Source organism: Lampetra planeri, chromosome 24 (assembly GCF_965212315.1).
Source record: "Lampetra planeri chromosome 24, kcLamPlan1.2.h2, whole genome shotgun sequence".
Classification (NCBI taxonomy): Eukaryota; Metazoa; Chordata; class Hyperoartia; order Petromyzontiformes; family Petromyzontidae; genus Lampetra; species Lampetra planeri.
This window is the reverse complement of record NC_136130.1, coordinates 2217914-2233913: the sequence shown is the minus strand read 5'-3', so window position 1 is coordinate 2233913 and position 16000 is coordinate 2217914. Positions and strand designations below refer to the sequence as shown.

Below are 16000 nucleotides of genomic sequence, written 5' to 3'. Positions count from 1 at the left end.
ACTATGTCACTGTTTATTTACATGTGCATGTGTCGTACCACACGATGATGCCATCCCTGTGTTATCCACAAACCCCACCATTCATTTTACAGGCTTACAGGCATGCGTCACTACAGCAAGTTTGTGCTGTTGGCTATTTTTCCACGGTTTGGTAGTTTGATTCCTGCTCCTTCTCGTTCACTGGTTGGGAATTATCATAATGTGGCTCTCCCTTTAAAGTGAACTTTAAAATAACCCATGACGCAATTGCCCTGAGCAGCAATGGCATCCGCCAAATTATGAAATTTTAATTAAAGAAAAGCTGTGTAAACATTAATAATAACAATGGCCCCATGGTTTGCTGGCTGAGAAAAGACGATTCTGTGCTGTGACAGAAGGCAACGATTGGCTTAATAATAATGAACGCCTGTTCGTTGTTTTGAAAGGCTTTGCCTTAATGGGCTCACTGTTCCACATATGCATAATTGAATCCGTTGTACTAAAATTGTTGTGTGCGCCGATGCTGCACCTTCTTTGTTAAAGGTCTGGCATGCTACAGCAGGGGCGTTTGTTAAGAACATATGCAAAGTGAACGTGTAGCTACCTGTCCACTGCCACACCCGCCAAGTCCATCCTCACAGAATCAATTCCCGGCCTTTCAACCTTCACAGATCAAACGTTAAAATATTTACATTTATGTGAGCAAATAAAAAGATAATCATTTGCATTACAACAAACAGTATGTTGTGAGCACTGCCCCTGCCAGATTAAATGGTGCAACCCACTTAAGACACGTCCCACCTGGTCCTTGAGGGAGATGGTATTGCCCAAATCATGAGAACCATCTGCGTGGATCTGGAATCTCTGCCCAGGAAACGTGGTCATCCGATCCGCAGCCTGTGTGGTAAAGGTGAGGGACAACAGACTTCTGTGACTGAGGGTGATTGAGGAGATTCTCTGAGTGGAGAGGAGCTTCCGGTTTTTAATTGAAACACTTTCTGGTCCCAAAAACAACAGGGGGCATTGACCATTCCTCAGCCTATAGAGGTTGAACAAGTTCTTTATTTCCAAGAAGTTCTAAAGAGACCTTGGTGGTGGTTCCCTTGGCCTGGAGAACAGAAGACTGGCTGGTGTATGCTTATCTTTGATTTCCAGTTTTTCCATTTAATAGTTTGTTCCTTTGCTTCAAAGTATGGGAACTCCTTTTCAGTTCTGGGTTTCCACTCTCGGGTCTGTTGTCCACGCCACTGATTTCAGCGAATACTCTAATTGCCCTTTTTGGCCTCTCTGAGTGGACGAATGACATTTTGGTTCGGGCACCCTGAGGTGCCTGGCTCCGGCAAGATATGTCCAAGGTCACGAGGCTGTGTTTGACCACAGGTGTGTCCTCAATTGACATTCAAGCTGCCACATGTCGGCACCATCCAGTGGCCTCCTTTGTCGGGTAATGGTATTAGCCTTCTCCAGGACTGCGTTTGTGCATTGTTGAACAGGAACTAGGTCGGGACTGGGCGCCCATTTCAAACCTGTATAATCAGTTTTCCTTTAGAAGCTAGTCCCCTTTTCCTGATGACGACCGCTTGTGTTGCGATCGAAACGTCGTCGTTTTTTATATTTTCTTTGAACCTATCAACGTGACTTTACCGAAAGACCAAAAGAATATGCATTCTTGCAGTTATGAAAGCTTTAAGGCACAGTACTGCACTGGATTTTGCTGCCCTGCCCTCTGGTGACAGTATCGTCCCGCCAGAGCCAATAACACCTGTTATATGCGTGATGGTCACCCATCCAGCACTATACAAGTAATCCATGGGCCCAGACCAAAAAACAATCACTTATTGGTACCACTTGAGGTGGCAAAGTCTAGTAATGATTTTTGTAATCCTCCATGTGTGTGCGGCATATTCTGATATCATAACCTTTGCGGAGTGGCAGCTTAGTTGTAGTTACCATGACTTTTATACCCATACCCTATGACAGGCATCCAGAACGATGAAATGGGCCTCATTACTGAAAAACTACCTAGACCAAAGCCAGTTAGTTCATAAACTGGTCTTTATTGGTTTAAATACACAATGAAAACACAGGATACTAAGGAATACCATAGTGAGGTAAGGAACTACTTGAATATTATAAGCATTGACATTCGCATATACTTCGTCAATGTACAGGGTGTTTAAAAATGATGGATCCAATTTCAAAGCAGTATATTTCACGATGGCAACATGTTACAATTACACAAAAGTTACAAACGGTTTAATGAGTTATCAAGTTTTACTAACCATTTTATAAATGCTCTATGTGCCCTCCACCTGCTGTACGGACAACATCGAGACGATAGTGGAATTTGTCCCAAATGCCTCTCAAAGTGTCTTCTTCCACTGAAGTCACCGCTGCCGGGATTCTGTTTTTGAGGTAATCCAGATTAGTCGCTAATTGTGGCACATAAAACACGGTCTTTGACATATCCCAACAAGATAAAGTCGCAGGGTGTGATGTCTGGGGATCTTGGAGGCCAAGAGTGTAGCGCCAAGTCTTGGGGTCCAGTGCGACCTATCCAATGTTGAGGCAGTGTGCCTTGCGAATGACTGAGGCTAGGGGCTGTTTGTGTGCTGGGAGAGGCATCTAGCGGTAATCATTTGAAACACTATGCCCCGCCCTCTCTATGCCCCGCCCTCTCTATGCCCCGCCCTCCTTTATATGCCCCGCCCTCCTCTCTATGCCCCACCCAGTCAAGTGGTAAGAGTTTCATTCATGGGCGGTTCGTGGTTGCAGAGATATAGCGATTTCAAATCGGTTCCATCTTTTTCAAACACCTTGCTACCACAGTAATACCATCAGAATCACCACCCTGTGTCACTCATCACACTGCACGTCTATCTCGTCATCTGACTCCCCGAGTTCAAAGTCAGGTTCTGGATCATCCTGCAGTTTTTGGTGACTGCACCACCATCCTGTAATTTGCACATGTCTGTGCATGACAGTCCATTTGAGAGGCAGATGCAGCTTGGCATTTTGCATAAACGCACATACTTGCATGCTAGCAGTTCTAAGACCACATCTAGTGTGGGTGGGCATCGCATCCAGTAAATGGCCAGCTTGCCATCATCGTCTGTCTATCCATACTCAGTAGGGCTTGGCACCACAGGGTTAGCCTGCAGACAGCACTTCCAGATTGCTGCCTGATAGTTGGCTCTTTGAACATGCATGAAGAGACAGTCTCTACATGGTGGCAGCTGGCGGGACTCGACTTCTTCCCTTTTGGTGCAGAAGAGCTGGTAGCGCAGTTCGTTCACCTCACCAGTGCTGCTATTCGCAACATACATGCGACAGGTGAACTGCTTAATTTTTTGGAACAATTCATCACTCACATTCCATAACTGCCCCAGTCGACTAAAAGTCTCTTGGCAGGATGTGTCCTTTCTCACCATCTTCAGGGCATTCAGCTTCCCTCGACCGGCGAATGCACTGACAGTGTCGCAGCCTGTGAAGGCGTGTAAGCCAATTAGGATGTCACAAATGCTGTCTCCAAGTGACCTTGCCAGTTGCCGATATCGACAAACCGTGTGCGGTTCTGTGTCCCACACTTTTGGTAGATGGGACAGGTGATGTCCTTCTGGAAGCCAAGACAAAGCACAATGCAATCGGTGTCCTCAGCTGTGATGATAACTGCCTTTGAGCTCACATTTGTTGCATGCAATGCATGCAGGAGCAGACGGGTGTCAGCTTTTTCACGCGTGGAGTGCAGCTCTGCTACTTCCTCACACTCATCTTCTGTCAACTTGTTGCAGGTTTCCTCACAGGTTATGTACAACACCTTGCCATGCAGCATCTCTCTGTATTGTAGGAGTTTCCATTATTCCATGAGAAACTTGATGAGACTGGTCTTGTTGGAGGGACTGCACAGGAATTTTTTCCACTGTTGGACATGGTGTCCCCCTGCAAGGTTCTTGTACTGGAGAAGTGGTGTCTGCACCCTGGTTCAGTCATTCAGCATCTTTGATCAAAGTCTGTCGGTAGACATCAAAAACAACATCAATCTTTTCACTCTGTGCCCCCTCGTGGAGGACTTGGGTCAAGGCTGACTCTGCCACCTGTGCAAAGGTTTTGTTGGTGCCATTAATTTTTTTGGACCAGGCTCATCCCATCAATGATGGAAGTAGATGGGGTTGAGATATCTTCTGCAGGAGACGCATTCTTTTCAAGCTATCTAGCAAGTGCAGCCTTGTTTGTTTTTTGTAGGGACCCATCAGCATTTGCCAGTGCCCATGGCAGTGTGCCCAGTGGGTGGGCAAGGACATCCTTCATATTCACCTTCCTGCTTTCAGCCACCAGGATCATGTGGCTGAACAGGTTTCTATCCACCTTCAGAACCACATCCTGTGCTTTCTTTCCATGTGCTGTTTTTGTGCTGATATTGGAGAATGTCTTCAGACTTTGCTTGGTCATCTTGTCGTGGAATTTCACAGATGGTGGGTCCTCAGCTAACCTTGTTTGCTTGAATACCTGGTAGGCCTCTTCTCCTATCTCAAGAGATCCCTGGTCACATCAGGTGGAGCCATGGTGCCAGTGGAGAGGCTAACCAGATCTGTCTCATCAGGGGACATAGGATTGATCCAGTTATTCTCCATAAGGTCAATGAGAGACTGGACATCTGCTTCTTCTCGCTTGATCCTTGGACTCTGTAGATATGGATGGGACAGTTTGGACCTGCCTTGACCTATTTGGTCTCTCAGCTGTCTCAGGTAAATGCTTCTGTACTCAGCTGTTCGATAATATTTGGCTTCAAGCTGAATCCCTTTATCCCTCCAGCTGTTTGGGTGTCTTTGTTCACCATTTCTTCTATAGCTTAGTCAACAGGGATTCGGCCAAAGGGATTGGTGGAGCCCAGTTGACCTGAGGAGCCTCCTTCCATGAATTCCGTGTACACATCTGGGTGTGTGATGGGCAGCTGAGACATCTTGGCGTATTAGTATATTCAGTATATTCAGCAGTCATATTCAGTCAGTTTTCACCTGCACCATGAAGTACAATCAGAAATCATAATTACTTTGATGCAAATTCTAAATGAATCTGTCAGTACTTTGGTGACACATTGACGGCAAAACTAACATTGATAAAGGGTCAAATTCATCTTAACTAAGGATCCTGTTGAGGAGCCTTTCAAGACCATCACCTTACCCTACATTGCTGGGGTCACAAAAAAGATCTCCAAAATCCTGATAAAACACAAGATCCAGGTCCGATTCAACACAGTACATAAAATCCGTGATCTGGTCCTGTCTGTAAAAGATGTGGTTCCAGACATACAGTACCCTGGCGTCTACAAACTAAGTTGCCTCTGTGGTAGCAGTTACATTGGAGAAACCAAACGACATGTCTCGGACCGCATCCGTGAACATAAAGCAGACTTGAAACACGGTAGGACAAACACCTCAGCCGTGGCAGATCACTGTTACAATTCAGTGGGCTCACATGATATTGACTTCTCCAAGACAGAGGTTCTCTGCAAGCCATCTGGCTACCATGAGAGATTCGTTCATGAGGCTATCCACATATACAAACACAGAGACAATTTCAACCGAGAAGATGGATTCTGGCTTAGCAATCATTGGAAGGACGTAATAAACCATTTCGGATCTTAACTGATTGTGTTCACGTTTACGGTGACTTTCAGACCGCGTTCCACTCACTGGCATTGTATTCTCTGCAGGGAATGGATTTTTTAGTCCCCTGCAAGTTTCCCCACACAACTCACCCATTGACATATTTCGTTGCTTCCTCTTAGTATCTTTCACACGACGGTCAATGGTACAGTGTATAATAACAAATAGTATACCATTTATATGCTTAATACAATGTAAAAAGTAATATATAGTGTGATATACATTAGGGTGGGTAGAATAATGTATAAGGTACAGGGTGGTTTATAGCAATACAGTATATAATTTAATGTTGGGTTTGTCTATGGCAGTATATAGTACGGTAGCACCAATCTATTCCAGACTTCGCTAAGTCACTGAAATTGAAGAACAAGCGTGAATAAATGCAAGAATATGTATGAAATACATGCCTTGGGGACAAACATCCATTTTGTAAATTATTTATTGTCTTAATTAACAGCAGAGGTGTTCGAATGTTTTATTTGTAACTTCCGGGCAAATAGGCGTGATTGCGATAGGTGAAAAAACTGGTTTCCTGCGAGAAAAATTAAACGGCTGCTCATTTGTAAAGGTTATCGTGTATTATTTTACTTTTGTTGGTGTAACAAATAAAATGGCACCGTTGAGGTGTTGCTACCTTGGGTGGTATTGATATCTGGTCTGGCCCAAGGACTAAAGCTCGACCCTGATAATCGGGTGCATTCTGAATGATTCGGTCAAAGGACTGTGTTCGTGTAGCTCATGGGAATAGGGTCTGTCTGTCGGGATTTGGTGGAAGTTGCTGTGACGCCAACAGAAAATGCGATTTTATGCGGGAACATATAAAAAGCTACTTTTAACATTGCCACCAATGTTGCATTGATAACTGCATTTTAAGTGCCACGTAGCGAGCTCTGAAAAGGCGGTGGTTAGCACAGCGAGTGCTCGCTTTAAGTTGAATGGACTTTGTGTGGACAAACACAGGCCCATCTGCTCTTCCAAGCATCGCTCACATGTGTCAAGAGACGGGTATTAAGAAAATAAAAGGGGGGGCATAAAGGAAGAAAATAAATAATTTATTTGACGAAAACCTTGAATAACATTTCCCTTTTATTCAACTTCACATCATGGCCAGCGCACAAGACCCATCACTGTGGCTCAAGGGGCTCTTATTGCTTGAGTGAGAACACGAAGCCAGCCGGCGTTTGCTTCGTGTCCCAGCACAAGCATGATACTGCGTTTTAGTTTTGCGCAGCCATGTCCTGATTAAACCAGTTTCTCTAGACGGCCTCGGTCACAGTTACAAATATAACTTTTATTTAAAATTGCGTTTCATTACGGCTTAATTAAATTTGGAACTTCATTTTGGCCAGCCGTTCACTGGGGGTTCAGATTTTCAAATGTATCGGATGAATGACAACTGGACTGAAATGCTTTATTGGTGAAGTTTTAGTTTATAAATAGATAATATAATTAATGAGGCATGGGTCAGTCTCTCTCTCCGTTGGCTACGACGTTGGGTAAGAGTTGGGCGTACCACAGTTTATCGATTAATATTGATTGTTATACTCAAGGTACTTGCATCAAATTGTTTGCATGGGAATGTATTGCTCAAGATGTATGTAGCGTCTATGTTAATTATACGTACAGTCTAATGGAGCAATTGAGACGCTGAAACAGATGAAGTATACAATTGAGATGGTGAAAATGGACAACAAGTTTTGGCTTTTTAAATTACATCACTACCCCTAGTTGTGACAGTTCATACTTGACACCTCCGATTAGCATGGTTGGCTACGTAGGGTGCGAAAGAAAGTTCAACAACATATTACTTATTCAACAATTCTTGACTCGGGAAATGAGGTGGGCAGTAAATAATTAAATATTTGGTAAGAGCCCTCTTGAGCAATGACATCATCTCACGTGCAGGTGCTCGGTGGTGAATTGTTACTTCACAGGATTGTGGGAGATGGCTACTGCTTGGGGAGACCTACATCCAGCAGTGGATTTATCATGGCTAATGTTGAATGAAGAGGCTTTTGAAATTATGTCCATTAAAGTTGGTCTATATATACGCCTCTATATATATGCCTCTATATAAGGAACGAAACAGGTGGACTTCTCCACAAATCTGGCTGTCGCCTGATGAAGCTAGTTGTAATTACTGGCAAAACGTCGTACTCTGATTGTAAATGTTGTGGCTTGGCTCCCCAACACACCGGTGTGCTGTACCAGTGACGAATTGTTACGTTCTATTTATGTGACAACCCTTACTAGTTGGCTGTGTCGGGTGGTGGTGGGTTTTAAAGACACATTTATATATTTACGCGATCTAACCCAAAATACCTAAATTATGGACCTTTGTCTTTGTTATATATATGGATGCCCGCTCTTGAGCTGCCCGACCACCGTTGGCTGCACCGAGCACCCAGAGTGCAGGTGGGGGGCGTCGAGCTCTGCAAAGTTGACATTCCCTGCCTCTGGATGAACTCGGCAAACAGGATGCGTGTCTATGGTTGATACACTTAACTCATGATCACGGTGGGAAGTGTTTCCTGACTTGGCTTCCATTATATTGCTGTCCCCCCACCCCTCTTCCTCCCCCCAAAAAGTAAAATGAACCACACCAGACAGAAAGTCCAACGCAAATGCAATGAGACCAGAACAAATGTGGACCGGCTTTGGCCATGAATGAAATCCTTTGTGAGATGAGAGCGGGCACTCCCGTGAACTATTTGTGAGACCATTGGCTCGTGTTGTTTTTTTTATATGCTATGTATTGACTCATCCTGTATTTTCCAATCTGCAGATCAGATGTCAATATTATTAGGGTCGCAACTACACATTGCGGTGACTCCATTGTAAAAACACCACGAACAATGGCAGACATCGGTGCTCATTCATAAAAGTTACACTTTCTGGCGGAAACTTCCTCTCAAAATGTTTTGCCTTCATGTGTATCTCCTTTCAGTTTGTGAACTGACAAGTTCACACTTTTGTTGTTGTACAGGAAAGCTTGACTGAGTTATCAATGATCCTTAAGGAAGGTGTTTTTTTCCTGGAATGTTTGGCCAATCCCGTAAATGTTTTGTGTTTGAAAGGAATAACGGAGTACCTTGAGAAAATCTATACTTGCTATTAGAAAAAAACGTCCTCTATGGGTAATTTATTGGCCATTGTGATTATCGCGAACACTGCTTACGAACAGAAGCATATTATCAGAGGCTGATGTGTTGGGCAGTAGCCAAGAAGAAAAATAATTTTGACTTGACTTTTGTATCTTAATATGGTAACCTTAATGCCTATTTTTAAAATGATTTTAAAAGCAGTGCATTAAACTGAATTTGATGAAAATTCGACATCTCTCCGTCTCTCACCATTTTTGCCGACCCCTTCCCTTTCTACACATTTTTTTTTACCATACAGCCATCATACAATGTGGAATGGGGCTAAAGACAGAGAGTATATTGGCTGCTTCATTGTTTGCCATCACATGAGCATTGACCCTCGACGAGTGAGGAGCATCCAACGATTAAACCGGTTAATGTGCAAAGATTATTTACATGTTCTTTCCCGAGCACATCCGCAACCCAAATATTCTCCCCATGGATAATCAAGAGCAGAGTTAGCCAGATAATCAAGAGTCGAGTTAACAGTACTTATCACTGCTCTGTCTTCGGAGTTACGTGTGCGTCACTGCGACCCGTCTACTTGCTTTGGTACAACTGCCTGTGTTTGGCCCCCTTCCCTCTCACCCTTACCGCTGCTCCGTGGCTTCCCTCCCACAGTCTCTCGAACAGCCCCAGGCCTCAGGGCGGCGTCCATCGGTGCTGTTCCGCAAGTCGAGTATCCCGGACCTGTCGGGGAAGGCGCACAAGTTCCAGCGGCAGCTCAGCGAGGAGGACTCACGGGCTCGGCGCGGCAGCCTCGGGACAGCGCTGGCAGGTTCGCATCATTCGCACGTTCCACTCGCCTGTCACACCATGGTGGCGAGATGTTAACTACCTCGACTGGTATACAGGAGGTATGCAGGAGGTCGTGGGTTTTTTTATCCTGACCCTAAAACCTGTATATTTGGAGTTTGCATGTTCTCCCCGTGTACGCGTGGAATTTTTCTCCGGGTCCTTTGGTTTTCCCCTGCACATTTAGAAACATGCGTTTAGAGTATTTGGCTGATATCAATTTCTACATGATAAGTTAATTTATTGAGCTATTATTTATGGCCAGGTCGCTCATAACAAAGAGCTCTATAGCTAAGTGGGCCTTACGTGGTAAAATATTTATTTTTTAGTTTTTACTCAAAAATTACAGTTGATCAACTGACACTGCCACACACTCAAAGCAGGACCTACTTGGTGCGAGGGGCTGGTAATTCCTCCACCTTCAATTAATTACCACTAAACTACGATAAAAAAAAAATTAAGCTTGTGCCGGACGCCCCGGGGGGACAGGCGTCTATGACATCTCCTGGCCAAACCCCATTTAGCGGAGCCAGGAGACTGAATCCTTACCTTTGGGGTTCCTCCAGAAGCAACAAAAAGCCACTACGGATGGCCACGTGGAATGTTCGAATGCTCACTGAGGAGGAGAGGCTGCCACTCCTTTGTCGGGAGCTGGGCCGGTACCGCCTGGATCTCTGGTATTCAGGAGGTCCAGTGGACCGGCTCTGGCTCCGGCCACATTGAGGGGTGGACAGTCCTCTATTCAGGGCAGGAGACTGCCAAACAACGAGGGAGTGGATCTTCTGAACAAAATAATGAAGGGGGCATGGGAGCGTGGCGGTGAGGTGTGGCAAGCTGTAAGCCCCAGGCTACTTTGGGCTCGCCTTCCCATCAACCAGAGGCGAGGAGTGGTGGTCGTGGTTACTTATGCCCCCACCGAAGACGAACATCCGTGGAGGGATGCAGGCAAGGCCGATGAGTCAGATGCCTTCTATGACCTCCTGTCACAGGTGCTGGCTAATTTGGCCCCTTGGGATAGAGTCATCTTGTTGGGTGACTTCAATGGCCGAGTTGGTCATGATGCTAACACCTGGTCTGGAGTGATTGGAAGGCATGGGCCAAATCAGCTCAATAACAACGGTAGGAGGCTGCTAGATTTTTGTTCAGCCCATGGGCTTGTAATTACCAACACACTGTTCCGGCATCGGCACATCCACACAACATCTTGGATGCATGCCGGGTCCAAGCAAAAACATCTGCTGGACTACATAGTGACGGTACAGCGGTTGTGGGCCCATGTCCTTGACACTAGGACCTACCGTTGAGCTGATCTGTCCACTGACCATCGACTTGTCATCCGTAAGATGCACCTGCCATTCTTCCACTCAGATGGTGGGTGTACACCCAGGACCCCATTCAAACCCATAGTGGCATGGTCTCAGCTAGCTGATGAAAGTTGCAAGCGAGAATTTCATCATCGCTTGCGACTGGGATTGGCATCGTCGGAGCCCTTCCCTGTTCACCTTGGGGTGCGACAGGGATGTTCTCTGGCTCCCACATTATTTAACATCTATTTCGACCACGTAGTTCGTGAAGCCTTCAATAGCTGTACTGGAGAAATTTCCATCTGGTACAGATACAATGGGAGGCTAATCGGTGCCCAGGTGCGGTCAAGGGATGGCTCCCTATTGCTCAACCATGTTATGTATGCCGATTATCTGGTAATTGCTGCTCACTTAGAGGAGGAGTTGGAGGCGCTGCTGCTGAACCTGGAGCTTGCCACTAAGAGGTGTGGCCTTACCATCAGCCCCACCAAAACTAAGCACCTGCCTGGGTATTTTGTACCATCGGACACTCCACCCCCACAACTCCCAATTGGGGATAGGGCAGTTGTGGAGAGAGTGGACAGTTTCCCATACCTGGGCAGTGTGCTCATGACCTGCTCCGGTTTGACAGCAGAGGTCTCACCCTGAATCAGTCGAGCGGCATTATCTTTTCATCAGTTGCGTAACGCTGTGTCGAAGCTACCTGGTTTGTCGCTCCGCACGAAGCTTTGGGTCTTCTCGGCCACAGTCATTCCCTCCCTTCTCTACGCTTGCGAAACGTGGACCTCCCTAATGGAACATCTTCGCCAGTTAGAAACCTTTAGGCTGGCCTGGTTACGATCCATTCTGGGTTTAACCAGGCTGGATTATGTGAGGAGCTCACAAATGCTTGAAAGATCTGGGCAAAGTCCCATCGGTGAGCTCCTCCGGCAGGCAAGGCTGCGTTGGCTTGGTCATGTAGCCCGCATGCCCAGCCACCGCATGCCCTAAACAGCTTTTGTTCGGCCGGATCGAGGGGGCTAAACGGGCGCGGCACAGGCTAGAGAAGAGATGGAGTAATGTAGTACAGGAGGATGTGGAGCTGAGTGGACTTGCCGATGACTGGTACCAGCGGTGTCAAGATCGGCTTCTGAAGGACGCTCCTGGGCATTTGGAGGCAGTCGCCCTCTAACAACAACGGAGGGCCGAGGAGCGATGCTCACAACAACGAGTGGAGCGCTAGGTGGCTAAAGCACAGGAAGTTGGCACAGGAGGGGGCACAGGTGGTGCATCAGCCAGTCATCTCGGTCATCTCAGTCAGTCGACCCGTGGCACCTGGGTCTGCCCTGAGACCTCCTGCCAGCGGGCGTTGGACACTTCAAGTGGCCTCAACATGCACATAGCCTTGCACAATCGTCGTGGTGATGTCACCGCCACTTAGTGGCGAATGGCGGTTGTTGTTTGACCATACTTCACTACACTGGTCTTTCAGATCATATATCACTTGTCATTGATCTTACCCGTGGCTGGGAATAGAACTTTGTTCGCTGGGGTCATAGTGCAGTTCGCAAACCACTGCACCACTGCTGCCCACCCCCTTATATGTACAGTGCATATAAGCAGTGAATCCCTGTGCACATAGCACTGGATGTGGCTGGTAAGCAGTGTGGAAGAGCGCCTAATTCATGATCGGAAGGGTTCAAAAGTGAAAATTCCCATCTTGTGTCAATGCAGCTCATCCCCCCCGCCAGGTTGATAAAGTGAGTACCGCTTTGTGAGAAGTCAAACTAAGGCCATCTTATGAAGGAGAGTGACGCCCATTGTGGAACCTTTCCATTTAAATGTTCACATGTAAATTTGTAGTTTCATTTCATAAAAAAAATATGTATTATTGATTCAGTGGCAATGGGCATATATACCAATTCAATACTCGCTTGATTGTGGAGGAACTCTGAATCTTTACCAGTGCTCGATCTTCAGCTCAAATAAGCACAACAGTGAACCCTTTCCGCGTGGGTAGACCCAGAAGCATTGCTACACAGCAGAAGCCTGCCCTTCAGAATCTAAATCTCAGCATCAGAATCTTTATTTAGACTGGAGAAATCCAATCAGCTAGGGTAGACCGAGAAGCATTGCCATACAGCGGAAACGTGCACTTCAGAATCAGAATCTTGATTCAGACTGGAGGAATGCGATGAGCTATGAAGCTCGTTTTTCACAAATGAGTCAATATTTCTATCGCTGCATTGCAGAGTTGTTAACCCTCCACTCGGTGGGTGGTTCCTCCTCCTCTACTGTACCTACTGACTCAAACACCTTCCCTCTTATCCGTAATTTCAATAGCATTGATTCAACACACGCTAACTTTAGATTGGTTACGACATTGATTTTCTCATCAGCAGAGTTCTATTTTGATGGAAAACGATATAATGCACACCACATAATACTCATTAGCCTTGTAGGGTAGAATACAAGTAACACAATAACTAAGCAAATGAGTATATATCGGCAAGGGGCACTTATGGGAAATGTCTTGTGCTTTCTGAAGATATCTGTCCTTCCTGAGTAAACATATTTTTCCCATTTAGTTCTGTTGTGTGTTGCAGCAATGAGTTTTGGCCATCAATGAATGCTGGCATTCCACCAAACATTCCACAAAATTTAGCTGGATTGGCAAGGTTTGTCGAGAGTTTTGCAATGTCTACTCTTTCAGCTGGAGCGTTTTAGTTTTCAGACTCGTGCTACATTGATATGTCCCGGAGAGGAACCATTTAAAATTTCACATCTAAAAATTCCATCCTGAGATAAAAAAAAAATCTGTCTGTGTTTCATGGTGATATTGGCACTATGCATGTTAACATCATACATGTGTGCTCAGTAGTACAAATGACAATTGCCAAAACGTATGACCTACCTGGTGTACTAGACACGCTGCCAAATTTAAATTTTGGAAAGGGCTGTTGATGTTCTGGACAATTGTTCTACTTTAAAATAATCAGTGTTCCAATGTCAAGTCATAATAACCCTGGCAAGTGGGTGTGTTGTATTATTTTACGTGATTGATCTTGAGTGAGGGATGGAAATTCTAAATTCCTATGTCAGGAGCAAATACTTCTTCAGTTACTTCCCACTAGGTATGCAACAATGCTTCAATCGAGAGGTGTAAAGCCCATTGAGCTATACAGCTGATTTTCAAGGGCAACCCGTTAATTTGTATTGATGCTTAAGCTTACGATACATGTGAAGGGGATTCTGAGATCAATGGTTTCTTGCAAGGGCTTCTACCCGTGGCCATGAACACACAACAAACTGGCAGGGAGCTTGAGGAATACGAACGCCCTAAGATCCCTCTGTACAGCCCTTAAATAGCTGTCTCGGTACCCCCCTGCAACTTTCTTAACCATTCTAATCCCTTGAGCTTATCCTCTTCTTGGCCCCTTCAACGGGTCTCCAACCAACCCCCTAATGCACTTGAACTTTGCGGACTCTTCCCCTTTCAAATGTCCTAAGCCAATCGGGGTGAACAGCCCCTTTCCCATTACCACCAACTTGGTGTGCATTGACGATCATCAACTGTTATGGCTGCGCTCAGCTCTGCAGAGCCGTCAACACTGTAAGTGAGCCTAATGGAGTTAATTGTGCCGGCTTTTGAATGGCAAAGCCGTTTAACTTTCGTTGCTTTTGGTAACGGCAAAACAATATACGAGGTACATCTTCCGACGACCTCTGCACGTGCATTGAATAGCGTTACATGAGAATCAGCATTTTCAATTTGTGTACGTTGTACGTAGTCAGTTCAGGTGACCCTGCACAGCTCCCGGTGGCCGCTGTAATTCACCGCATTGTAAAAAAAGCAACGATTAAATCCTTTATTTCAGCCGCAACCCTGACGCGCGACAATTAGTGGAATTATTACCTGATTAAAACCAAGTGGTGTAGCCTCACCAGGTTGTGCCCATCTTTTATGTACAGGATGTTTAACTTCTTTCCCACCATACGCAGTCAACCTTGCTAATCGGAGGTACAGATGAAAGTCAACAAACTAAACGCAAACAACTATTCTAAAGACATGATGACATATGCAACTGGCAGCCGAGTCAAACCTGGCCATGTTGTTAAAATCTCATGGCCGGAATCCACAGTACATCACAGCCATACAAGACTTGTATCACTTAAAAGTAATGTGTTCATTTTAACTAATTCATTTTAACTGTTATCAATCACAATTTTTTGCGGCGCTGAATATTGCTGACATCTTCGCGTTTTGGTCCTCTGGTCCTGTATTCAGAAACTGTAAAAAAAAATCCACTAGTAAAAATCCAATCCCATGACTAGAAACATCAGACATGTGGTGAATGTCTACCACAACATCATCATTCCTTCACATTATTTCACTTTATTCTAAAACAGTGTTATAAAGATACATTAAATTGCAGCCCCAGGTTGCCTGCTGATGATTTTGAGCACGTGCCACACAGTATGATATTGTAGCGAATATACATTTGTAGTTATCATGTTTCTTAGACTGGTTCTCATATTTCGTAGACTGTCAAAATATATTTACAAATTTTTTAAAAGCTCTCCAGACAACTTAACCGACCCTCAAGGGTTAATTAGTGGACAGTACAGGGACATTTTTTGACAACGGGAATGATTCAATGTGTATAAGCAAAGACAAATCATACAAACCCAAATTATAAGCTTGTATAATAATGCTTATGTACGAACTCAACGAGACCATTGTCACCGAACGTTTGTGCAGATTGAATAAGTGGGTAATGTATTGATGTCACCTGGACACTTGCTTGTATTGTTCATTAACGATCCAGGATTTGGTCATGGTTTTTCCATTCCTGGTTGGTGCAAAAAATCCTTTTGCCACTTATGTGCAATTTGAGCTGTGTTGTCACAAACAGGGTCTATCAAAGTAGATAAATAGAATTGCTTGAACTGGCCGGGTGTGTGCACCCACAGTAAACGTTTTGGTCCAAAGATTTTATTGATAATTTGTTGAAGCTCAGCAAGTCAGCGTTGGGGTACCTATCTAATTACAGAGTGTAAATGTCTAATATTACCAGGGCTGGCAGGTGTGTACCACAACATTAAACCCCTTGGTACAACGTTCTATTTGTTG

At 45.1% G+C, this 16000-nt stretch overlaps 1 protein-coding gene across 4 annotated transcripts in view; it reads left to right on the top strand.

The window, feature by feature from the left end:
• Positions 1-16000, top strand: part of LOC144726652 (microtubule-associated serine/threonine-protein kinase 1-like) — a 287826-nt gene that overhangs the window by 26685 nt on the left and 245141 nt on the right. For all 4 annotated transcript variants that reach the window (XM_078605400.1, XM_078605399.1, XM_078605398.1 and 1 more), the window contains exon 2: positions 9410-9566. In XM_078605400.1, the coding sequence (XP_078461526.1) occupies positions 9410-9566 (157 nt within the window). The remainder of the gene's footprint in view (positions 1-9409; positions 9567-16000) is intronic.